This window comes from Marmota monax, unplaced genomic scaffold, assembly GCF_021218885.2.
Source record: "Marmota monax isolate L192 unplaced genomic scaffold, Marmota_monax_Labrador192_F-V1.1 WCK01_AAM20220418_F8-fsc00179, whole genome shotgun sequence".
Classification (NCBI taxonomy): domain Eukaryota; kingdom Metazoa; phylum Chordata; class Mammalia; order Rodentia; family Sciuridae; genus Marmota; species Marmota monax.
Genome location: NW_026695200.1, coordinates 3,984,895 through 4,011,158, shown reverse-complemented (window position 1 = coordinate 4,011,158; position 26,264 = coordinate 3,984,895). Strand labels below are relative to the sequence as shown.

General features: G+C 36.4%; 3 protein-coding genes across 7 annotated transcripts; 2 read left to right on the top strand and 1 right to left on the bottom strand.

Moving 5' to 3' along the window:
- Positions 1-2,252: 2,252 nt before the first annotated feature.
- On the top strand, positions 2,253-21,364 carry Snurf (SNRPN upstream open reading frame). Of its 4 annotated transcripts, none has more exons than XM_046428830.2 (4): positions 2,253-2,391; positions 9,812-9,907; positions 16,300-16,473; positions 21,213-21,364. In XM_046428830.2, exons 1-3 carry the CDS (start codon positions 2,378-2,380, stop codon positions 16,403-16,405), a joined length of 216 nt encoding a protein of 71 aa, XP_046284786.1. In that variant the 5' UTR covers positions 2,253-2,377; the 3' UTR covers positions 16,406-16,473; positions 21,213-21,364. The 4 variants fall into 4 exon arrangements, with proteins under 4 accessions (XP_046284786.1, XP_046284784.1, XP_058430074.1 ...); XM_046428828.2 differs by lacking the exon at positions 21,213-21,364 and adding an exon at positions 19,783-19,838; XM_058574091.1 differs by lacking the exon at positions 21,213-21,364 and adding an exon at positions 19,760-19,838.
- On the top strand, positions 16,455-26,264 carry Snrpn (small nuclear ribonucleoprotein polypeptide N). Of its 2 annotated transcripts, XM_046428824.1 has the most exons (8): positions 16,455-16,473; positions 19,865-19,933; positions 21,213-21,364; positions 22,287-22,398; positions 22,902-23,054; positions 23,677-23,815; positions 25,861-25,986; positions 26,094-26,264. In XM_046428824.1, the coding sequence occupies exons 2-8, from the start codon at positions 19,931-19,933 to the stop codon at positions 26,129-26,131; spliced, it is 723 nt and encodes a 240-aa protein (XP_046284780.1). In that variant the 5' UTR covers positions 16,455-16,473; positions 19,865-19,930; the 3' UTR covers positions 26,132-26,264. The 2 variants fall into 2 exon arrangements, with proteins under 2 accessions (XP_046284780.1, XP_046284779.1); XM_046428823.2 differs by lacking the exon at positions 16,455-16,473 and having other exon boundaries at positions 19,794-19,933.
- Positions 24,982-25,751, bottom strand: LOC124082349 (adrenodoxin-like). Its single transcript, XM_046428827.2, has one exon. It carries the CDS (start codon positions 25,620-25,622, stop codon positions 25,113-25,115), a length of 510 nt encoding a protein of 169 aa, XP_046284783.1. The 5' UTR covers positions 25,623-25,751; the 3' UTR covers positions 24,982-25,112.

Here is a 26,264-nt window from a genome sequence, read left to right as displayed (position 1 = left end):
TTGGAAAAAATGGAATAATTGAAAGATATTAGTTAATAATAACATGAGACATTAATGAATAGCAACAAATGTTTCCATTTCTCATCCCAAAAGTACTACTGGAATATTGGTGCAACTTTAACAACCATCTGCTGTCCTTGGAGTCTGTACTGGAACTTGACCTAAATACACATGCATGTAAACTTATCTAATTGTCAAAATGTTGTATAATATAAGTACCTCCCCCCTAATTTTACAGATAAGGAAAACAATGTACAGAAAGTTAAGTAACCTGCCCAAGTTAACGTTGTTTTCAAGAATCAAGGCTAGAATTTGAATCAAAAGAGCAGAAGTCCAAAGGTATGATTTTCATTACTTAGACCATAATTGCATGTATTCTTTGATAATTTTTTTCATGTGCAAATAAACATGATTACATAAAACCTTATACAATTCATTTTGCTATTCATTTCCAAGAGTGAGTTTTCCACATTGCTTTATACAAATAAGTAAAATTGAAATAGTAGAAATTGCAAATTTTTAGAGATCAAAAACATTTGAATATTGACAATTTTATATAATTTAACTAAATATGTCATTATTGGTAGTGTCAATAATGTATTTTATTGCTTAAATATATGTGAAGTTATTTAGCCTGTTTTCTAATTACCATTACATAGCTTATTATGGGAAAATCTGTGCACACCTGTTTGATTCTATGATCACTAGGAAGTCAGCAGCATTTTATTCGGGTAGGGAAGGAATTTTAGCCACTTAATCCCCATTAGTCTCCTTTCACCCTAAATTCTTTGAAATGGACAACTGAGAAAGGGCAAAGATATGTAAAACATTATGCAAATGTAGCTTTAGGGTTATTTCCTTAGCTTTCTAATCTTTATCATTGTCCTTTCCCAAGGAACACAAACATATTAGTCTGCAGAAAGGATATTATTAATGTAAAAAACTTTATTTATATTTGTTCATTGGTGCTTATTTTCCTTCACTACATCTATCACTGATTTTTGGTAAAAAATTAAATGTTCCCAAATTTAATAGGCAAGGAAAACTATTATATTTTAGACTTTAAGTACGGTCCTTTTGTGCAAATGAGAAGCCAGTGATCTTCCATATAGTATTGAAGAGGTTTTTTTTTTTTTTCTTTTTAATTAAAAAAAATTCTGTTTTTAGTTGTCAATAGACTTAATTTTTTTTTAAAGTTGTGAGGCTGGGATGAATTGTGGCTCAGCAGTAGAAAGCTTGCCTAGCATGCGCGGGGGCCCCGGGTTCCATCCTCAGCACTACATAAAAATAAATGAAGGGAATAAAGGTATTGTATCCAACTGCAATTAGAAAAAATAAATAAATATTTAAAAAAATTTTTAGTTGTAGATGGACACAATACATTTATTTTATTTATTTATGTGGTGCGGAGTATTGAACCCAGTGCTCCATGCATCCGAGGCAAGTGTGCAACCACTGAGCTGCAACCCTAGCCTCGGTCAGTAGTCCTTTATTTTATTGATTTTTTACATGGTGCTGAGAATCACTGAGCCACAATCCCAGCCCCTAGTATTAAAGAGTTTACATTCTGATTTTGGGGAATAATTTTGACAGTTTACAAAAGAAATATTAATTCAAAAAGGGGGAATAGTTTGCTAGATTTGAACAACATAGCATCTTTTTAGAGAGAGGAATATTTTCTTCTGGATAGTATTTCAGGAATCTGGCATATTTGTGTTGACTGTGGTTTTGGTTAATTTAACTTTTCTGAAGCAGTTTTGTGTACTGCATAGAGTAAAACCTGATAAAGACAGTAAGTCAGGATTATTTGGCTTGTGACATCTGCAAAGGCTTCTTTGAAACCAAGGATTATTTCTTCACAGCTTTACACCTATTTTTAAAAAGCAGAAATACCTGGGCTGGGGTTGTGGCTCAGCGGTAGAGCACCCGCCTAGCATGTGCGAGGCACTGGGTTCCATTCTTAGCACTACATAAAAATAAATAAAATAAAGGCATGTGTCCAATAACAGCTAAAAAATAATTTAAAAAAGCAGAAATACCTAATATTATAATCTTAAAATTAAAATAAATAAACAAACAAAAATAGGCAGACAGATTCATTAATTTTAGATGTTTGTGGTTTTTTAAGTCCTTCAGTTAAGGCATCAGAGATGTGGATTATTGGGGTCCAATAACCAATGCACTCGGGTCATTCTGGTTTGAGAACATGGGACCCTCTGCATTGCGGCAAATAGACACGCATGTGCAGCACTGGGGGGAATTGGTGCGCATGCGCCGACCGGAGGTGCGGTAAATCTGCGCTGCGGCAGTCTTGCGCAGAGCAGAGCGGCCCCTGGAGATGCCTGGCTCCTCGGTCTGAGGAGCGGTCAGCGACGCGATGGAGCGAGCAAGGTCAGCAGTTTTGGTGGCTTCTGTTATCTTGGGGAACTTTCATTTGTTGTCTACTAAATGGAGTACTGTACAAAACAGGAACTTCAGGGCCTTTAGCCCTTTGTTTTGGAGAACCAGATAGACACCTTTGGAGGCTTGGAATTTATCTCTTCTGTTCTTTGGTGTCGTGCGGCATTTTGCCGCATCCTCTCATCTGTAATGCCGCGACAGTTCCTTTCGTGGGTGAACCTTTACCTTTCAATTACGAGGCAGTTACAGTGGGTTGCCCGCGGTCTTGTGGGGGAATACTGAGGGTGACCGAGGACCGCTGAGGGTCCGCTGAGGTGTCCATGACCAGGGGTGGGGCTCACCGTTCAGCGCCATGAAGGAAAGGTATACAAGTGCCTCTGAGTTTCGGGGACGGTATGTGGAGATGACCATGCCGCGCTGGTCCATAGTACCGAGTGATTTAGCTTACGGGATAGGGCGAGGTTACTGTAGCACGGATGGAAGTGGATATACTGAGGGGACTACCGTGGTTTTAGGGAAGGAATTCAATGCCACATAGTTTGGGCGGTTGTCTGAGGGGACCCTGGTGCAGTTTAGGGGTTATGCCAGGGTGACCGCGGAGTAGTTCTGGTAGTGGGTAATGCCGAGGTGAAGTTGGTGGGGGAGGTACAGCAGGTATCTACGGGGCACTGGAGTATTTTGTCTGATTTTGCTTGTAACGGAGATGGTACAGCTATAGTTCAGCAGGTAATGCAGGGCCATTGGAGGGCTGGGGGCTCGAGGGTAAGTTGGAGAGCCCATATTGTTGTTGAGGCCACCACGGTTTCTGATGTGAGTGGGAAGAGTGGGGAAGCGGTGGTGGATGTAGTGGGGGACATTGGGGTGCTCACAGTGGCAGTGGTAGTGCGGGGAACGTTCGTTGGTGCGTATGGCCGTAATGGCAGGGCCTGCTGGGTGTCCGAAGTGACTGAGTGGGTCAGCAGAATGACCTCTGGTGTGGAGGGGGAGGGGGTGAGAGGACGGATGGTTGCAGACAGAAGTAGAGACTTTGAAGGAACATTAATTTTCACATGATCTTTGGCTGTTGTGCATTTTGATTTTTATGATTGTGCTTTTCGCTTTCTTAAGCTGCTGTGCCCCTACAATGAAGTGCTAGTTACAGAAATTTAGTTTGTTTTTTTTTTTGTCTATTTTATTCCTTTATGATTTCTTCACTTAGGTGGCTAATGTGTAAGAAAGGGAAATGGCGTGCACAATTTAGTGTTGTGCATCTTCTGACAGATGTGTGAGGTGATGCCACAGAGGCATTGTTTTTCATTGTTTTTACTTATCATAATATAGTTTTCAAAGGCTATCTCAGGATTGGAAGAGGGTAATATTTTGCATCACCGCCATTGTGCACTTTCCCAAAGATGGCCGCTGCTGCAGAGGCAATAGTCTGCGCAGGCGCAGCAGGGTGGGGCTGGTGGTCGCCCCCTCCTCATCATGTCACAGCAGGTATGGCACTGTTTGCACCTGATTTCTCATTTTTGCCCTGCTGAAATTTCAGCCATATGCTCTCGAAAGTGCTTGGATGAAGTAGGAGAAATGTTGGGTGAGGTGTCCGCCCCCTCCCCAAAGTACTGCAGTGAAGGGTGCGGGGTGCGCAGGCGCAGTGGGGAGGATAGCTGCTTCTACCTGCCATGCGGTTGGTAGCTGAGAACATGGTTATGCAGCATCAGCTTGGAGAGGATAGAAGCCACCCCTTCACCTGGATGCTATAACAGCTGCGGTTTTACCTCACATTCCCTATTGTGTCGCAGTGGAGGGTGGGGGAAAGAAGGCAGGATTGCACATACTCAGAAGACTTGGCAGCAGGCCTTTCCCCACAGTACCACGGTAGGGGTGTGGTGGATGAAGGAGTGTGAAATGAAGGAGAGGTCAGGAATTTGCAGTCTCCACAGCTGTCCTGTGACCCTCCTTTTCTGTGCTGAAGTAGACTGGAGTGGTAAGGGTCTATAGGACATCAAATGTGCATCCACCAGGTACCTGACGTGCTGCTTGAGGCAGCCTCTATCACTGGTGGAGATGTCAAATTTGTTTTCAAAGTCACCTTTTAATTTTTGTAGATTGTTCTTTTACTGTTTTGTATGGTCTAATTTCAAAGTGCATTCAGTAACCCCTTACACAATCCCCTTCCTTTTCGAGATTTGATAATTTAATAATTGCATCTACCATCAAGTGTATATTAGTTTAAACTTCTGATGTCCAATTTTTTTATCCACCAAAGAGATAATTTTATTAAAGTAGGGGAATCAGGAGCATGCCAAACATTGAATCATCTTGGGCTCCTATGATCTTACAGTTGTGTTTGTTAAAAGAGAATAAAACAGGATCAGAAAAGTGGTGAGAGCCCTATTGGTTTGGGGATGTGCATGGGATTAGAATCACTGCTCAAGACTATTGCCTACAGAAGAATTTTTAAATTAAGCTTTTGATAATTTTTGAAGTTGGAACTACTGTGAAAATTTGATGAGAAAGAATAATGAACCAAATGATAGGATTATTATATACCATTACTTTTTAAAATCTTTTTTGCCTTTAAGGATTTTGTTTTCCTTTGTGCTTATCTTCATTTAATCATGTTTTTCATTTTATCTTTGGTACGCAGTATGTCTGGTTTTCTTCAGTTGAAATTAACAAGGCAAATCTAGTTAGCTTGAAAAGTTTTGTTATGGAGTTTTCTATTTTTAGTAGTTAGAAAAATAGAATATTGTGGGCAGTATTTATTATTTGATCATTTTTTGCTGGCTCGTAGGAAGATGTTGCTGCAGATACATTTTGGTTTAACTTCTGAGTCTTTTGACTGTTTATAAAAAACTGTGTAGGCTGGCCTGCCATTTTGTACTCTTTGATTCCGACTCACCATCCCAATATGGCAGATCACTTTGGAAAGACCTCATCCTGTTTCAAGGCATCTGAAGATTTTTAGGTCTCTGATCTGTTCAGCACTTTGCTGGGGCTTTTTGAAAAGGAGGAGTGCAAATTCTTCAGGTGATTTAGATGAAGGAAGCTTGATTGAGGGAAAACTTGCTGTTCAAAGCAAGCTGTTAGCTTAGTTTATTTCCCTTTTCTATTTGATCAGTGTTTTATTACATTTTTATCTCTCATACCCACTGTCTTCTAATTGTTCATTTTTGTTTTCCAACAAATTTCACATTTAATATGGATAGCATTATAAATTTTTTATATGTCACTATGCTGTTATTTAGCCATTTGTAGGGAGAATTATTATTTAATTTTTTTTTTAGTTGTTGATAGACCTTTATTTTATTTATTTATATTTGATGCTGAGAATTGACTCTAGTGCCTCACATGCCAGGCAAGTGCACTACTGCTGAGCTACATAATTCTCCAGGGAGAATTATAAGTGCTGCCCTATCATTACAAAGGACAATGAAATTTTAATCTTATTTCTTTTGTATGGATCAGCACTATCTTTCCCTCCACTTTTATGGCATGGAACTTGAGTAATTGTGCTGACGATGACATCCTCTGAAACTGGTAAAAGTAGTATATATAAATTACCCCTTTTCTGTAGCAATTTCTGAGTACTAACTGGCCCAGAATTCTCCTTTTTCATAATTCTCTTTGTTTTGGAGGCATTGATCCTTCCTATATTAGGGAAGTGCAGATGGGAAGGATCTACTGTTAGCTAATGTTTAAAAATTCCTGAGGTCTTTATTGAATTTTAAAATATAAAGTATATCAAACATTTTTATAGGAAATGATATAATAATAAATTGTGGTATCCCATTAGTTTTTACTTTTCAATATATTTCTGGATTTTGATTTCAGAAAAATTTTAATATTTTTATAATTTCATTTTTTTCTGAACTAGTTAATTTTCTATAATGTTGGTTTCTGGGTTGAGGATACAGTAAGGAAGTTTATAAATGTACCTGTGCATATGTGATTGTATCTGACACAAACCAACATTTTTGAAATAAAGTTCATACATGATTTATTTAGACTAAAAATTGAAATATTAGGATATTTTTGTAAGTTTTTTAACTGAAATGAGATTTTTTTTTTCACTCTGAGGAACTGATAAGGGTAAAAGTATAGATTTTTTTGATAGTGGAGTATTTGTAGTTATACCATATTGGGCTTAACATAATTTGGTTGATAGTTTTTTTTTATTGTGTTAAATTAAGAGAATGCATTTAATTATTAAGTACATTTGTGAACTCATAGCATGTTTCAGTATTTCCTTTTTTATGGGTCAATAATATTCCATTGTGGGGGCTGGGGATGTGGCTCAAGCGGTAGCGCGCTCGCCTGGCATGCATGCGGCCCAGGTTCGATCCTCAGCACCACATACAAACAAAGATGTTGTGTCCGCTGATAACTAAAAAATAAATATTAAAAAATTCTCTCTCTCTCTCTCTCTCTCTCACTCTAAAAAAAATAATATTCCATTGTGTAGGCAATATCATATAATGACAATTTATTTATCCTTCAGCCAATAGGCATTTAATTATTAATGCTTTTTGCCTATTATGTGTTATCCCTTTGGGAACATTAGTGTGCTACAAGTTTAGTGTTTTAGTATCATATATCTTGTAGAGGAATTGTTAGATCATTATTTTTATCTTATGATTAACACATTTTATGTAGTGCTAAGGGCTGTGTCATATTATATTCCAACTAGCATTTTATCTATCTCCTTCCCAACTTTAGTGTTTTCAAGTATTATTATATTATTATATTATATTATTATATTATTATAGTGCTTTTGATTTGCATTTGCTTAGTGATTAATGAAGTAGGAACTTCATGTGATATTTGGCCATTTATATATCTTATTTGAAGAACTGTGTATTCAGATCCTTTACCCATTTTGATTTTGCGGGGAAGTGCTGGTGCTGGGGATCACATACAGGACCACCTGTAAGCTAGGTAAACACTCTACCATTAATCTATATTACCAGCTCTTCTTTACCAATTTAGAAAATAGATTTTTTGCTTTTTATTGCTGTATTTGTATGAGTTCTTTTATATTCTGGGTCTAAGACTTTATAAACACTCTTGAGGTGTGATTAACATACAAAAACATTTAGATAGTTAATGTATATAATTTGATGTTTGGAGGTTCTATCAGTGCCATAAATTTATCTATCACTTCCAAAGAACCTTTCTTTTTGTTTTGAATATTAGACTCTCATCTCATATATAATTTATATACTTTTTCCTTTCTTGATTATCTTTCTCCCTTTTTTTTTGAAGGGAGGAGTACTGGGGATTTTAATTTACCACTGAGCTACATCCTCAGCCCTTTTTGTTTTTTATATTTTTAATTTTTTGTTTTTAAATTTTGAGAGAGGGTCTCACTTGCTAAATTGTTGAGGTTGGCTTTGAACATGAGATTCTCCTGTCTCAGCCTGCTGAGCTGCTTAGATTATAGGTGTGTACCACTTCATTGGCTTCATTTCACTGTTTTTAGTGCCTTTTATTAAAGTCAAATTTATTTATTTATTATCTTGCTTGTCCTCAGAGCTCATTTAAAGGACCTACTCCATGGTCACGAAAATTAGCAATGTGTAAATTTTACTGTGTAAAAACCTTTTTTTTAAACATTTATTTTTTAGTTGTAAGTGGACATAATACCTTTATTTTAGTTTTATGTGGTGCTGAGGATCAAAGCCAGTGCCTCATGCATGCTAGGTGAGTGCTCTTTCTCTGAGCCACAACTCCTCTAGCCCCTGTGTAAAAATCTTAAGGTATAGGCATTTGTGATTTTTCCCCCCTTTGGGTACCAGTGATTGAACCTAGGGGTTAACCACTGAGATACATCCCCAGCCCTTTTTAAAATATTTCATTTAGAAACAGGGTCTCCCTAAATTAGTTGTTTAGGTCCTCGATAAATTGTTAACAATAGCTTTGAATGCGTAGTCCTCCTGCTTCATCCTTCCAAACTGCTGGGATTACAGGTGTGTGCCACCGTGCCTGGCAGAATATATATATATATATATATATATATGATTTTTAAAAATCATTTTATGCCTTAATTTGAATACTTATAGTTCTTTCTTTTAAGGGCAGGGATACTGAGGATTGAACTCAGGGGCACACAACCACTGAGCCACATCCCCAGCCCTATTTTGTATTTTATTTAGAGACAGGGTCTCACTGAGTTGCTTGACCCCTCATGCCGAGACTGGCTTTGATCCTAAGCTGCTGAGATTACAGGCATGCATCTTAAAGCAATAAAATAATAGGGAGAGTTTACTAACCTGTTTTATTCTAAAACTCAGATACTACTTTTAAAAGTAGGAAGGATGCTAGGCATGTTGGCACATGTTCAAGGCCAGCCTCAGTAATTAAGTGAGGCCCTAACCAATTGAAAACCTTGTTTAAAAAAAAAAAGGTGTTGTGAATGTGGCTCAGTGATAAAGTACCCCTGGGTTAAGTACCAGAAAAAAAGTGTGCAGATAATTGGATTTGGGGGTGCATAGTATCTGTAAAACATTAGTTGCTTGACTTTTATAAAAGGTCTTTTCTGTCTTCTAGCGGAATTTCTGAATCGAAGTTTTATGAGTAATTCCTACATTTCCTAACATGGCTGCCTCCGGTGGTTGATTTGATTCTATTCCTAAGACAGCCATTTTATGAGATGGTCTGCAGATCTTATTATGGTGGTGTTTTTCCTCTGTGTTGGTAGCTTTTTGATTAAGCAACCCTTGTTTTGCAAATATTAAAGCAAAATTTGTGCAAAAGACTTTTAAAAAAATCAGTTCGTTTTTAGTTACACATGTCAATAGGATTCATTTTTTTAAAATATATTTTTGTAGTTATAGATGGACAGAATGCCTTTATTTCCTTTGTTTATTTTTGTTATGTGGTGCTAAGAATCGAACCCATTGCCTCACACATGCTAGGCAAGCGCTTTGCCACTGAGCAACAGCCCCAGCCCAATAGGATTCATTTTGATATAACTGTGAAAGCATAGAATATATTTTTTTTCTAATTTAGGCTCCATTTTTTAAAAATAGACATTTTCCCTTTAAACTTAATGTTCTATAATTTCACTATACAAAATACTATTTATTATGATTTTAAAATATGCTTCCCAAGCCACTTTTGGAAATAGCTTTGCTATTTTTGGCCAGAAGAATGAGTATGTAGTGGTGATATGTTACTGAATGCGTGTGAGTATTTTTCTGTACAGATGAGTAAATATAAATGGAAGTGAATATGTCTTTCATTTCTTGATCTTTTAAAACCAGATTGTCTGTGATAGTCAAGATCCTGATTGTTTGAAGGGTAAAGATCTTCTAATATTTTAGTTTTATTTTGTTTTAATTGGATTTTGGACAGTTTCATAAGTCAATCATGAGTTGCTTCATATATTGATGAAGTCTACCAAATAATTCTTTTTTACCTGTTTCAGGGATCGCTTACACCTGAGACGAACTACAGAACAGCACGTGCCAGAAGTGGAAGTCCAAGTCAAACGTAGAAGGACAGCCTCACTGAGCAATCAAGAGTGAGTACAGTCTGGGCTGAGAACCAACTGAGGTCAGAATCATGTTTTAGTTTAGAACAAAAATATCATGGAATGAAGAGACTAAAAATAAACAGTTAAAAAAACACATGAATGTAATATAGATGATACGGTAAAATGGTGAGATTGATTGAACAGGTATTGATAGAACACCTGTCTAGTGTCCCTGAGACCCTAAGTCCTAGAACAGGACAAGGGTGTTGGGGCACTAGAGAGTCTCTTCTTCATTTTTTTGGTACCAAGGATTGAACCCAGGGACACTTAACCACTGATCCACATCCGTAGCCCTTTTTGAAATATTTTATTTAGAGACAGGGTCTCACTGAGTTGCTTAGGGTCTCACTAAATTGTTGAGGCTGACTTTAAACTTGCAATCCTGCTGCCTCAATCTCCTGAGTCACTAGGATTACAGGTATGTGCCACTCTGCCCGGCCTAGAGAGTCTCTTCTTAAAACCACTATCAATTCATTTCTCTTCCCACTCCAGAGATAATTTTTAAGTACTTGGTATTTGTCATTTCAGAATTCATCCTATACATGCTTATATGTCTGTTTGTATACATTGCGATTTGTGATTCTTTTCTTTCTGACAGTATGTCTTGGGGATCTTGCTATAGTGATATATGTAATTCTATATTATTTTATAGATTAGGGTTATTTTAATTATTAACCTACTTGATACTTATTTTGTTTTTTTTTTTTTTATAATATCTTTATTTTATTTTTGTATGTGGTGCTGAGGATTGAACCCAGTGCCTCACGCATGTTAGGCGAGCTCTCTACCTCTGAGCCACAACCCTTGCCCTTGATACTTATTTTGTTTGCATTCCTTGGCTTCTAACGGTGAGGATATGAACAATCATTCTAAAATGCAGTGTATAATAATTTATTTCCTTAACTGTAGTATTTTTTAAATTGTAGGAGGTAGGTAACAGTTAATGTCTTATTGTTGTCACGTATTCATTGTATATATGAAAGATTGTCAAAGGATTGCACATTTTATTTTATTTTTTATTTAGTAGGGCCACTGAGAAGTGAGCCCAGGGGTTCTATACCACTGAACTACGTCATTTTTAAAATTTTGAGACAGAGTCTTGCTAAGTTGCTGAGGGTCTTACTAAATCATGGAGCCTGGCCTTAAACTTGGAATCCTGTTGCCTCAGCTTCCCAGATCCCTGGGATTACAGGTGTATGCTGCCATGCCCAAAAGATTAGCACATTTGAAATTACTGGTGAGAATAAAGATTTCCCCATTTCTTCTAATTTTTAGGAATTAAAATCATTTTTTGAGTGTGTTTTTATTTTTGAGTTTCTGGGGATTTGGCCTTGTTTATGCTAGGCAAGTGCTCTACCACTGAGCTGCATCCCCAGCCCTTTTTAAACAATTTTTTGAAAGAGGGTCTTGCTAAGTTGTTTAGAACATCCCTAAGTTTCTGAGGCTGGCCTTGAATTTGGGATTATTCTTCCTCAGGCTCCCAAGTCCCTGGAATTACATGCATGTGCCACTGTGCCTGGCTTATATATTTTTTTTTTCATTTTGATACCAGTATCACTAACATTCCTAAACTGGCCTTGAACTTACAATTCTTCTACCTCAGCCTCTCTGCACCTGGGAATGCTTCAACATAAAAATCTCCCTTTAACTTCCAAAGTTTTGAATGTTCCTATAGTGTCCAGTAGAGTTTAGAGAGCTTGTGGTAGAGTTTATGGGGAAGGGCATCTGTTGAGGGAGGATCTTTTTAGTAAATGGAGTTCCATTGTGTTTGTTGTGTTTTGTTACGAGTTTTAATTTTATACATTCTGAACCTAGATTAATACAAGTGATCTCATGCTCATCTTGTTTTGGGATGAAGTGGCCTTCTCCAGTTATCTGTCCATCTTGTTCATATCTGTGGAAACAGTTTGATTTTGATGAAAACATAACTTGAGTTTTTCTGATATATACTGTGTATGTTACATATTAAACTTCATAGTCCTTCCTGTATTGGGGGCAGGATCTGAGATGAGTATTGAGTTAGGGAAATTGTATAATTTTTCCAGTTCTCTTCATTCTTAGAGTAAATAGATTATGGAAATATATATGTAGGATTTATTATATATATATGTGTGTGTGTGTGTATATATATATATGAATGACAGCGGAATGCATTACAATCCATATTACACATATAGAGCACATTTTTTTCATATCTCTGGATGTATTAAAGCATATTCACACCAATTCATGTCTTCATACATGTACTTTGGATAATACCATCACATTCCACCATCGTTTCTAATCCTCTACTCACTTCCTTCCTCTCCCATCTCTCTGCCTTATCTATAGTTCCTCTATTCCTCCATGCTCCCCCTCCCTACCCCGCTATGAATCAGTCTTTTGAAAACATTTGGTATTTGTTTTTTTTTTTTTTTTGGGGATTGGCTAACTTCACTTAGCATTATCTTCTCTAACTCCATTCATTTACCTGCAAATGCCATGATTTTATTCTCTTTTACTGCAGAGTAAAATTCCATTGTGTATATATGTCACATCAGTGACAAATCCTCTGAAAGGGAAATGAAGGAAACTACCCCATTTACAATAGCCTCAAAAAAAAATTCTTAGGAATCAACAAAAGAGGTGAAAGACCTCTACAATGAAAACTACAGAACACTAAAGAAAGAAATTAAAGAAGACTTCAGAAGATGGATAGATCTATCTTGCTCTTGGATAGACAGAATTAATATTATCAAAATGGCCATACTACTAAAAGCACTATACAGAATTAATGCAATTCTAATCAAAATACCAATGGCATTCCTCATAGAAATGGAAAAAGCAATCATGAAATTCATCTGGAAAAAATAAGAGACCCAGAATAGCTAAAGCAATCCTTAGCAAGTAGAGTAAAGCAGGTGGCATCACTATACCAGACCTTAAACTATACTACAGAGCAATAGTAACAAAAACAGCTTGGTATTGGCACCAAAACAGACTGATAGACCAATGGTACAGAGACTAACCCACAAAATTACAATTATCTTATATTTGACAAAGGTGCCAAAAACATACATTAGAGAAAAGAAAGCCTTTTCAACAAATGGTGCTGGGAAAACTGGAAGTTCATATGCAACAAAATGAAATGAAATCCCTATCTCTCACCATGCACAAAACTCAACTCAAAATGGATCAAGGACCTAGGAATTAAACCAGAGACCCTGTGTCTAAATGTAGGATTAATAGAACTTGTATCATGGTTTATATATAAGCTCAAAATTTCATAAGCCAGGTACTTGTATATTTTATTAAACTGAATCTTCATTGATATTTATCCAATTAATATCCTACCTTCTCCCAAACAATAAAGATGGGAGTCCATTCTGCCTAGAGGGATTCTATTGATTCCAGCCCTAAATAATTATCATTTTATTCATTCTAGAAAGTTCAATACAAAACTAAATAAAAATAGCACAAGACACAAACTAATGAGTATGAATAGAACTGTGCTGACTTTTGTTCCACTCGTGGAATTGATGGTAATTTTGTCTTTCATTAGATATGTCACCACATCATCTCTTGTTCTTGGGATAATATCTTCCCTGTTGGTTGATATATTTTCAGTTTAAGGGTAATTAGGGTTGGAGAGTCATCTATCTATTTTAGGTATACCTTCAAATGTATTTCCTGATTAATATTCTGCTTTTTGTGATGTGTAATGCTATATAGCCTGCATCTTGTTTTCTCATTCTTTTTTTTTTTAAAGAGGGAGAGAATTTTTAATATTTATTTTTTTTTAGTTTTCGGTGGACCCAACATCTTTGTTTGTATGTGGTGCTGAGGATTGAACCCGGGCTGCACGCATGCCAGGCGAGCGCGCTACCACTTGAGCCACATCCCCAGCCCTTTGTTTTCTCATTCTTAACCTCAGTTGTCTTTAGGCTCCCAGAGTTAACCAAGGAGGATACTTAATAGGAAATTCTCTTAATTCAAGTTTCAAGAAGCAAAGTTGTTTTTTTTTTTCCTTCTTCCTGCAACAGTTTTAGGACTTTGTTAGGTCAGAGAACTGGTTGCTGTTTGGCAACAGTGAGATTGAAATGAGGAATACTTAGATTATTTATTATTCAGACCTGGGCATATAGCTCAGTGATAAAATGCTTGCCTAACATGTATAAGGCCCTGGGCATATAGCTCAGTGATAAAATGCTTGCCTAACATGCATCTCCCAGCACTGGTAGAGTAGATTTTATTATTTGGTGATTGGGGTAGGAAAATTTAAATGTAACTGAGGCCAACTAACTTGAATTATTGCACACTTCACAGATATTAATATTCTCTCCATTTGATTGTCCTTAATTCACACATTAGCCCACAAGCTGCAGGGTTCCCATGCCATGATACATCTGATCCAGCTAGCTTGTGAATCTGTGATTCCCAGTGTGCTTTCAGATTTGATTATTTGGGAAAATGGCTCAGAACTTAAAAATAAAACATAACACACAAATACCTCTCTCTATATATGTGTACATATTCTTTATAGGTATATCTGTGTGATTTTGTAAAAAATGTTATGGGGATTTAACCCCAGAGCCTTATGCATGCTAGGCAAACACTACAACTTAGTACAAGATTTATAAAACTTACAAATGAATGTAGGTCAAGGTCTGAGAGGGTCTCAAACATAAAGCTACATTCTTTCAGGATGTACTCTGTATGTTAGTAGATAAAACCCATTAGAAAACATAACAGAACTTCAGAAATCCACTGTTGTGTTGGGGTTTCATTATGTAGACAAAATTAACTGAAACATTGGTCATGTGATTGAAATCAGTCTTTAGGAAGTCAGGTTCCGAAGCCTTCTCTTTAATATTTGTTTGTTTTTTTCTTGGGCCTGGCCATATCCCAATCTGAATTATCTCACTAGCATAAACCAAGAACAATAAAGATATTTCTATCTTTTTGTAAATTCCAAGGAGTTAGATGTGACTTCCTGATAACCTGGGACAGAGGCCAGCTAATTTTATGTATGTATGTATGTATGGGCTGGGGATTGAATCGAGGGTCTCTTTTCCACTGAATTAAATCCTTAGTCCTTTTTATTATTTATCCCAAGTTGCTGAGGGTCTTGCCAAGGTACTTCTCTGTCTAGTCTTGAGCTTATGATTCTCATCCTCCCTAAGTCGCTGGAATTACATGTCTATGCCATGGCACCTGGCTTAAATTCTTTATTATTTAACAGTATGTTTAACACACAATGGAAAATCTATAGAAAAAAAGTGGAAACTTGTACCAGTCTCATTTCCAAATCCAGTGCTATTAAATATTTTCAAATATATTTTATCATTTTTCCCCTTACCAACAGGGTAAAATTGCTAATATCAATAGCAGACCTTTCCTGTTGATCAGCAAACTATAATTTCCTTTATTTATTGTGTGTGTGTGTGTGTATGTGTGTGTGTGTGTGTGTGTGTGAGAGAGAGAGAGAGAGAGAGAGAGAGAGAGAGAGAGACAACAAGCATGTGCACATGCTGAGGATCGAACCTAGAGTACTTTACCACTGTGCTGCATCTCCTTTGTTTTTGATGTTTATTGTGGGCTTTGCTAAGCTGTTGATACTGGGCTTCATTTTGTGGTCCTCCTATCTTGACCTCTAGAGTTGGGATTATAGGACTGTACCACCATGGCCATCTCTTTCTTATTAGATTCACAGCAAGGTTACTGACCCACAGGGTATGTGGAGGGTTTTCTTATAGAATTCCCTGCTTACTAATACAGATGGTTGAATCACATAGTTTGAAAGCCCTCAAATCTCATGGACTCTGCAAGTTATTAGGTATTTATTTATGAAGAAAATGCTTCAGATGAGACAGCCTTTATGCATCATTAATGTATGCTGAGCAAATACCCTCACTCTATTGCAGGGGAGTAAGCATTTTAGGATAATTGGAAATTGAATGATGGATATGGTACTAATAGTATTTCTACAGGAGTAATAGTTCTTAGTTTTATAGTTCTTTGAAAATATTTCCAGATTGGGTAAGTATCTGCTAGTTTCTTGCACATACTTATGTGTCAAGATTTTGTGTTTTGTGTTAATAGTTAACTTACTAGGTAAAAATGGTCTATTCTGAACATAAAGGAGAACCTTCGTAAGTTTAAGGGTCTTTGTGTTTTATTTCATATAATTGCACATGGACAAAAATCTTATTAATAAGATGTATCTTGTATGTGTGTATTTATATTTATATGTGTGTGTATGTATATATATATATATACATATAAATATAGATATAATATATATGAATATAAATATATAGATACAAAATATATATATATATATATATATATATATATATATATATATATATATATATATATATATTGTATTCTTTTAATAGGTGTCAGTTGTACCCAAGGCGTTCTCAGCAGCAACAAGTACCTGTGGTGGATTTTCAGGCGGAACTGAGACAGGCCTTCTTAGCTGAGACACCAAGAGGTGGTTAAAGCAATACTGGAACATCAAGCTAGCTGATTTCAAGAGAATCAAACAACAACAACAACAAAAAAAACAGGTTAGAGCTGATACTGTAATGATCAGTGTCATAAAATAAGCACATTGTATGACATTTAAAACAATAGAAGTCTGAACTTAATGTCCCTCCCCTGATATTTTGACATGTTTTTGTGTCACTTCCAAACATTTCATAGTGCATGCTTTTTAGAAAGTTTTATTCATATTTTATTTTGCATTGATTATCAACTTTATATGAAAAATTTTTATGAATGGGCATTAAATATCTTAGTGAATGTTTTATTTATTCATGTTTTAGTTGTCAGTAGACCTTTATTTATTATATGTGGTGCTGAGAATCGAACACAGTGCCTCACACATGCCAGGCAAGTGTGCTACCACTGAGCCACAGCCTCAGCCCCTAGTGAATGTTTTATAATTACATTTTGTGATAGACTTCATTTTTGTGTGTGTGTCTAGTTTTAAAGTATTTACTGTTTTAATTTCTTAACCTTCCAAATGTAGTATGTCACTTTTCACTTTGACCAATTTTGGCATAAATGAAAGTTGTAAATGCATCACACATTCATTAGCAATGAGTGTTAAGAGAATCTAAGTATTTTCCTATGCTTATTTACTAATTTTTTATTTTTCAATTATAGTTCTTTTTTTAATATATATTTTTAGTTGTAGTTGGACACAATGTCTTTATTTTATTTTTATGTGGTGCTGAGGATCGAACCCAGGGCCTTGCACATGCTAGGCGAGCGCTCTACCGCTGAGCCATAACCCCAGTCCCCCTAATTATTTATTTTTTATTGTCTTTTTCTCACTTTCATGTTTTCTCTAATGTATTTCCTCTTGGAATCAGCAATGTAATAAAGATACTATCCATAATTTTTCAATGTAGTGAATATTTATTTAGTTTGTATTTTTGTTGGTTGCTCACTTTTTTTAAATTTAAATTTAATTTTTTTAGTTGTAGGTGAACACAGTATCTTTATTTTTATTTATTCGGTGCTGAGGATCGAACCTAGGACCTCACACATGTGAGATGAGTGCTCTACTGCTGAGCCATAGCTCCAGCCCTTGCTCACTTTTTTAATAGGAAAAAAGACATTCCAAGTTTGATTTTGATTTAGTATTCTGTTTTATTTTGCAATTATTTTCTGTTTCAACATTACAATGCCCAAATTCCTAGGATTTACTTGTACATTCAAACATGCACACATACATGCTCAGTTATTTAGTTTTTGTTTAGAAAATAAAACTTTAGAAGAAAAGGGTTTTATTGATGAATTCTCTGTAGATTTTATTTTTGTTTTTTGAAATGTTACTCTTCAACATCTTCAACATGAGTTAACACGGATTGTTTATAGCCATCATTTTGAATTGAGATCTGAAGAGAGCTTTTCTGAGAAATCATTTCATTGAATCCTTTATACCCAACATTTTGTAATAATTACATGGACTTGTAAATAAATACTGGAATCTGATCACTGTCCCCAACTGTTCTTCAGAGTAAAGGCATTTTTCAATGAGCAGGTGTCCACAGATTAAATTTTTTTAACCTAGCAATTTTTTTGGCTACCCAGGTGTATATGAAACAAATTAATTTGAATTTGACATTTGTTACTGCCTTCTGTGTATCTCAAGATGTGTATGCAAATATTCTAGAGTCTAAAACATGAAATCTGAAACACTTTTGGACTTTTGGTAGCAAACATTTTGGACGAGAGCTATTCAACCAGGAGTTCCTTTATATTTTATTTTTAAAATTTTTTGTAGTTGTAGATGGACAGGATGCCTTTATGTGGTTTATTTTTATGTGGTGCTGAGGATCAAACCCAGCGCTTCACATATGCTAGGCAAGTGCACTGGCAGTGAGCTACAGCCCCAGCCCTTTATTTTTTTAATTAATTAATTAATTAATTTTTTGGTGGTGTTGGGGATTGAACCCAGGGCCTTGTGCATGCAAGGCAAGCACTCTACCAACTGAGCTATATCCCCAACCCACACTTTATATTTTATTTAAAAAATTTTTTGCATACTGGAGATTGAACCCAGAGACTCAACCCAGACAAGTGCTCTACCTCTGAGTTATGTTCCTGGTACTTTTTTCAAAATTCTGACATGGAGTGTACCTGAAATATTCAGGCTGACCTCTAATTTTCCTTATTCCTCAGCCTCTGGAGTAGCTTGGATTACAGGCTTGTGCTACTATGTCTGACCACAGGTACATTTTTGGCATCTCAATGTGTGATAACATAAATTATCCTAGTGCAGAGCATAGAGTATAAATTTAGTGAAAATTTTATTTCTTCTTTAAACTATTTTTTTTTTGTAGTACGATTCCTAAATTTTATGTTATCACTTTCTAAGGGCATCTGAGGAAACGTTTAGTAACATGAAAACATACTTAGGTTCTCATACTTCCTTTGGGTATTTTTGTCATTAAATAAAAGTTTTGAAGGAAATATTTTTGCATTTGTATGCTTGCCATCTATTTATTTATTTATTCATTCATTCATTATTTATTTATTTTCATGATGAGGTAGGGTCTCGATAAGTTGCCAAGGTTGGATTTAAATCTACAATCCTCCCACCTCAGCCTCCCATATTGTGGGGATTATAGGCATGTTCCACTGCACCCTGGTCATGTGGTTTTAATTCACATTGTTTTGTAGATGAATATGTCCCATTTGTATTTTCTCCTGTTATGTCATTGGTAATCATATTTTGTACATTTTTCTGTAGAGAGTCTCAAGTTTATGATCATTTCAAAGTCTGTATTTTACAAAAGTTTGACCTTGCTATGATGATTGATCTTAGGTGGTTTACTTTGCTTTTATGTCCTTTCATTTGAGAAGATACACAGTGACTACTCATCTATCATCTGATGTGAAGCTGCTGTTTTACTTTGCAATTATTATGGTCAATAGTTTGAGACCCTGTACTGTACTGGCTATAACTGACTACATAGGAAGTCTTAAGCAGATTCATATTATTTGGTGAAGAAAGATTACCTAATATCATTTTGAACAGGATTTAGGGGAAAGAAAGAGAACCTTGCAGTTGAAAATTGACTAAATTCAGGAATAATTGAGATATTGATGTAAATTTTGGAATTGGGAATTCATGCTTACGTGGGACATTTAAGAATTAGAAGGTAAAATAAATGAGTTTTATTTCTCTAGGTGTGTCAAATGTGGGAGTTAAGATGAGGGAATACTGAAATTTGTTAGACTCTTGCTATGGCAGCGTGAGAGGAGGGATGTTTTGAATGTGTGTTGCAGTGATTTTAGTGCAGAATTAACTTGTTTAAAATATGATATATTGCAGTGCAGCTATAACATGCTTTCCTCTGCAGGCTCTGTCTCCTATTTATGAAGCTTCTGCCCAGCTTGCATTGTTTATAAGAGAACCTTCATCATACCTTTATCTGTACCAAGCCTTCCCTTAGGTATTAAGGATCCCCAGATTTTATTTTTGACATCGGCTTTGGTGGAACAGCAATCATGGTAAGATGTTCATTAAAGTACAGGAGTGGTAAGATGCTATAAGGGCCCAAAATAATAGTTTCCCAAGGTGTGAGGAGCTTTGGGTTTTAAAAGTTAGGAAAGAGAATATATCCATAGATACGTAGTCTTGTATTAAATAAAAACTGGAGATGAGAAATGTCTGGTTCCTATTATCGGTTGGTTGTACAAGTTATACAAATCATGCTGAAAAGAGAAAGATAACTTATGATGTAAGAAAATACAGAAGTAGTTTTTGGTGATCATTGCTGTTTTAAGGAATCATCTTGCCCATTGGTGACTCTTAATTTCTGAAGACTTACAGACTACTTAGGAAAGTTTTTTCTCCTTTTTTTTAAGTATAGAGATTGATCTCAGGGGTGCTCCACTACTGAGCTATCACCAGCCCATTAATTTTTTTTTAACTTTTTTTGTCTTAAAGACTGTCTGGCTAAATTGCTGAGGCTGGCCTTAAAATTGCTGTCATTCTGCCTCGGCCTTTCAAGTTGCTGGGACAAAAGAATCAGTTGGTTAATATAGATGAAAATTATCTGGATAGAGTATCCTAATAAAAATTGCATGATTCTGAAAATATAGAGCATGCATTCTCCAAGAGTATCAAAATTGGTTCTTGACGTATCAAAAAAAATAACATTCTATATTGCTTTATAATACCACATTATATTAAAATATAGGGAGATCATGACTCTATATTAAAATCTCACATGGGAGGGTTACTGTGATAAATATCTAAAATGGTGCTGTAGGGGAACAAAAACGAAAGAAAATGTGGAGAAACAAGAATTTGGAAGTTCTGAATATTGTTGTAGGTGTTATGGATCTGAATGTCTTTACAAAGCTAAGAAATACCATGCATTATGCTTTAGTTAGGTTGATGGGATTTGTAGTTTTATTTTAGGTACAGATTTGTTCAGGGTAAAACAAACAGTTTATAAAATCAAATGATTAGAAAAAAGGTAGTATTTGGGAAGGGAAGAGAGATTATAGTTCTAAAAGGTAACCAACTGTGAGCTGAGGGATTTCAGAAAAAAATATAATGAGTAATGATGGGAAAACTGCCTAAAATTTTAAGAAGTAAAGGTTTTCTTAGAAGAATCTAGTGGTCCTGGGTCAAAATTTGGTCTAGTATATTTAGTGAGAGAGAAGAAATGTTGCAGAAAAGGCATGGAAGAGGACTTGTTAAGGAAACCAGATTTGGATTGATATGGGAGCAGGCAAGAAATGAAAAATTGACTATTGACATTCCTTTTAATAATTCCAGACTGTGGGCAAGAGTAGCAAGATGCTGCAGCACATTGACTATAGAATGAGATGTATCCTGCAAGACGGCCGAATCTTCATTGGCACCTTTAAGGCTTTTGACAAGCATATGAATTTGATCCTCTGTGATTGTGATGAGTTCAGGAAAATCAAGTAAGTCTGAGGATTGGGTAACAGTTGGAAGCAAAAGCAGTGAAAATCCAAGGGCAGAGCTAAAGTAGAGTTTATAAAGGGTGACTTTCATGTAGAGAAACTATAGCAGGGCCAGTCTATTGTCTAATCTCTTAATGTCATGTCTGACTTGGGTTAGAGCTTTAAAGGCATTACATCCAATGTATTAGTGTAAATTTGCAAAAACAATCATGCATTACTGAGAATAAAACAGCACAATATGATTGAAATATCAAATTATGTATTTCAAAAAATTAGAAGTATTAATTGACTGTCCTCTGTGACAGTCTTACATTGAAGGAGAGAAAATAATTGTCTATGGTTGGGGAATTGTGTTACGAATACCATTTGGTATCCCTTCTCTCTTTACTATTTCTTTTATTTCAGTTTTGTATTCAAGATTTATTTAGTTAAAAGTGATTTTAAAAATTTATTTTCCATTTCTTCAATGTTTTCTTAGTTGTTGATAGACATTTATTTTATTTATTTATTTTTATGTGGTGCTGAGGATCAAACCCAGTACCTCACACATGCTAGGTAAGTACCACTGAGCGACTACCCCAGCCCTATTTTCCATTTTAATGTGGAAATAGAGTTGAAACTTTTGCCTACCTTAAAAGGCTAAGTCTCATCATTTCCATCTATATTTTACAAAAGTAATTCACTTTTTGTAATATTTGTGTAATAACCAGGAAATATTCTGGAAAGGACAATAGTTAAAATAGGAAAGGAGCTTTGCTATTTATATATGTAAATTGAGTCTGAATGTTTCATTTAGGGGATTAAACTGAATAACTTAAGTGAGAATCTTGGCATTAGTTTTTGTCTTATTTAGTACTTGTGTTTAATGAATAATTTGAGGATTGCTAAAATTTCTCTCACTAAAATTTCTTCTTATTCATAGGCCAAAGAATGCAAAGCAGCCAGAGCGTGAAGAAAAGCGGGTTTTAGGTCTGGTGTTGCTGCGTGGGGAGAACTTGGTATCCATGACTGTGGAGGGACCACCCCCTAAAGATGTAAGGAAGATGCAGGCAGGACAGAGCTCTTTAAAATTTTGTCTTTGAAAGTAATTTTTTGTTGTTTTATTCTTAATTAGTATATAAAAGCAAATAATTTAAATGTGGGAGAATATTGTATTCTTTGAGATGGCTGAAATAGGGGGACCAGGGAAGCACAATATAGTATACTTTTGTCAAATGTGTTCAGAACTTGATGCTAGCTAATATTTGAACTTTTATGAATTAAAAGTTGTCTGATGGGTTACTTTATGTGCTGGGTTACCTAGGTAATCATGGGAGTTGTCGATTTATTTCCACATGGTATGTGTCCTAACAATTTGAAAAATATATATGTGGAGAATTATCTCCATGGTATATATACTCATTTTTTCCATTTGAGTGCTGAAATTAATGTTAGGTTGGTGGCCTGGGAACATAGTGGGTAAAACTGATTTTTGTATAAAAGTGCTGAGAACTTGAGTAAGTCATTCAGTTCTACATTATAAATTTTCTTATTTCAGACTGGTATTGCTCGGGTGCCACTTGCTGGAGCTGCAGGAGGTCCTGGGGTTGGGAGGGCAGCTGGCAGAGGAGTACCAGCTGGTGTACCAATTCCCCAGGCTCCTGCTGGATTAGCAGGCCCTGTCAGAGGAGTTGGAGGTCCATCCCAGCAGGTGGGTAACAAGGAAAGGGTTTTAGCTTAATGGGGAAATGTGAGTAAATCCCTGGATTGAGGATATTTAAAAATGTGTATTTGTTTAAGCAGTATATGTTATAGAATAAGCAGGGAGATAAATATAAAAGCAAGGTAATAAAACTAGTTACTTAAAATGGTTACTCGGTATTTAAAGCCACCTTGTTAGGAGTAAAACTATTATTTGCTTATTCAGAAAAATACGAATGTACATGTCAGATTTGGAAAAAAGAGACGAATAGCTGCTTTGATATGTCATAATACCAAGATTTTTAAAAAAATATTTTTTATTTGTTGGTGGACCTTTATTTTATTTATTTATATGCAGTGCTGAGAATTGAACCTAGTTCCTCACACATGCTAAGCAATTCCTCTACAGAACTCAGGATGGGATGTATCTCAGTGGTAGAGCATGCACTTGACATATGTAAGCCCTTGGATTTCATTCCCAGTGCTGCAAAATAAAATATGAATGAGACAAGTATAAAATTGCAGTAATTATTTAGCATTTAAGAGGACATACCTAATATTTATTTTCTGTGTTTAAAAATGTGAGCATGTTTCTTCTCATTTTTATTGTCTTCCTGGCTCTGCCCTCTCAGGTAATGACTCCACAAGGAAGAGGTACTGTAGCAGCTGCTGCTGTTGCTGCTACTGCCAGCATTGCTGGAGCCCCAACACAGTACCCACCAGGACGGGGGACTCCACCCCCACCTGTAGGCAGAGCAACCCCACCACCAGGTATGGGATTTGTGAAAAAGAATAATTTGTGTCTCCGAGAGTTCATATGCCATTATCTAAGTCAGTTTGAGACAACAACAACAACTGACTTAGATAATGGATTCAGATACAACCTAAGTGCTCAATTAGAGGTTTTCGGAGTATATAATTAGTTTTTAATGAAAGAATAGGAATTCTTTTTGAATTGGAGATGACAAACAGGAGCAATATTTAAAAAGAAATTATTTGATCCTCATTGGCTGCTGCTTTTCCCTCTTTCTTTCTGGATTGAACCCAGCTCATTTCTTTCTTTTTTTTTTTTTACCTTTAATGAATTTATTTATAGCAAAGATAAGGATACAAATATCTTCCATATATAATTGGTAAGATATTCCTTCATTTCTGGGACTGTAGCATATGCTATGCTACCCAGGCTGCAGACGTTGAAGTGAGAAGAATGGCGCCCCCTGGGCAGTGGGATGCAGCAGCCTGCTTATGTCTTCTGGCTCAGGGGCTAATTCACAAGATTTCCATTCTAAGAATCAACCTATAAATTAACATTATTTTCGAAAGATTGCTAAGACAGTTTGTTTTGCTTGAAATAGAAAAGATGGTTTAGTCAGAACAGACATCAACTTGACAGTGTCATAATGTCTAACTGAATACTAAACATTTCTCATTGAATAAAATTTTGAAATATTTATTTATAAAGTTAATAGCTATCTTGGAAATTAAGCAATTCACTAAATATTCCTTCACACACATTTACATTTAATTAGTGCTAAAAGTAAGATGTTCATAATTTCTCCAGTATCAATCTGAACATAAAACTAACTTAAAATAATAAGATGCAGGTTCCAGTACAAATTTCCTAGTTAGTCATATCATCCTGGACAAGCCATTTTAGATCTCTGCCTTCACCCACATCAAGCAGGGGTAATCATAGCCATAGCTTTTCTTAACCTGCCTTCTAAATAAGCAGACATAAGATTATGTAGTAACATTTTGCTTAAGTCGCTAATCACAAATAAGGTAAACTATGTAAGATTTTCATCATTCTCAGCTGTTTTCTAATATTTGACTAATATTTTTATAACCAATGTAAAAATCGCATGTTTAATACTACAAAATTCAGTAGTTATACAAGGTGAAGTAAAACGGTAAAGCTAGTCATAAGAATAAACCCATTCAACCATGTTCTCATTTAATTATGTTAAAAATTATAAAAATAGGTAAAATTTCACAAAAATATTTCTTCTTATGGTAGTTTTAGGAATTCTTGCCCACATCAATAGATTGTCTGGCATCAGCCACAGCCTCAGGTACTCGAACAGTCATATTGTCCATAGATTTGGTCAAACAGATTTGGCAGCCCAACCCGTGATCTGTCTGTGAGCCCATAAGCCAGATCAAGCATATCATTCTCCTCATCAGTGATTGCATCTAACTTCTCATATATGTGATCTTCAAAGATGAGGTGACAAGTAGAACAAGCCAAGGTTCCCTCACAAGCACCAAAACCATCAATATCTAGATTATTTTCAACCACAACATCTAGAAGAGAGTCACCAACTTTTCCTTTGGTTGTTAATGTTACACCATCATTGTTTATAAAGTGGACTGTTATCTTATCTTCTGAGCTGCTCCGCGCCGACACGCTCAGCGGCCGGCTTGCCCGCGCGCGCCGCCGCCCAGGCCCGGCCCCGGCTTCCCCCGGCAGGCTGCTGGCCCCCGCATGGGGTCCGGCGAGGAGCAGTGGGCGGCGGGCCGAGCCACCCAGGGCTGGGGAGGCGATACGCAGGAGCCGGGAACTCCCCGCGGCGGCCATGGCCCACGGTCGCTAGCTGCTGGATGGACGCAGGCCGCCCCAGCGGCGCGGAGGTGAAGGCTCGGCGAGCTGGGCGGAAAGACGCCCGAGGGCCGCGGCGGGGGGCGGAGCGTCTGGGCGCAACCTGCTCCCTGCCGTAGACTCCCCAGCTCATTTCTTTAAACATTACTTTGGGCTGAAGTCTAACTTTCCTGAGCCAACTTATAAGGTCTTTATTTCTGAATTGTTTTCTTTGTAGGCATCATGGCTCCTCCACCTGGTATGAGACCACCTATGGGCCCACCAATTGGGCTTCCTCCTGCTCGAGGGACGCCAATAGGCATGCCTCCTCCTGGAATGAGGCCCCCACCACCAGGAATTAGAGGTGAATTGGGATTACAGGAGCTTGAGAGTGGCAGCCAGGGCTTTGAATGTATATATATTATTTTTCTGACTGTTTCATTGAATTTTGTTTTATTTTTTGTTTTCTAGGTCCACCTCCCCCAGGAATGCGTCCACCAAGACCCTAAAATACTGTTGATTCATCTAAGTCACCTTTATCCCTGCTCTGCGTCTTGTGAATTGTGTAGATTGTTTGTGAGCTTTTTGTCCCCTTTCTGCATTAATAATAGACAATAAATGCATAGAGCAATTAAACCATGA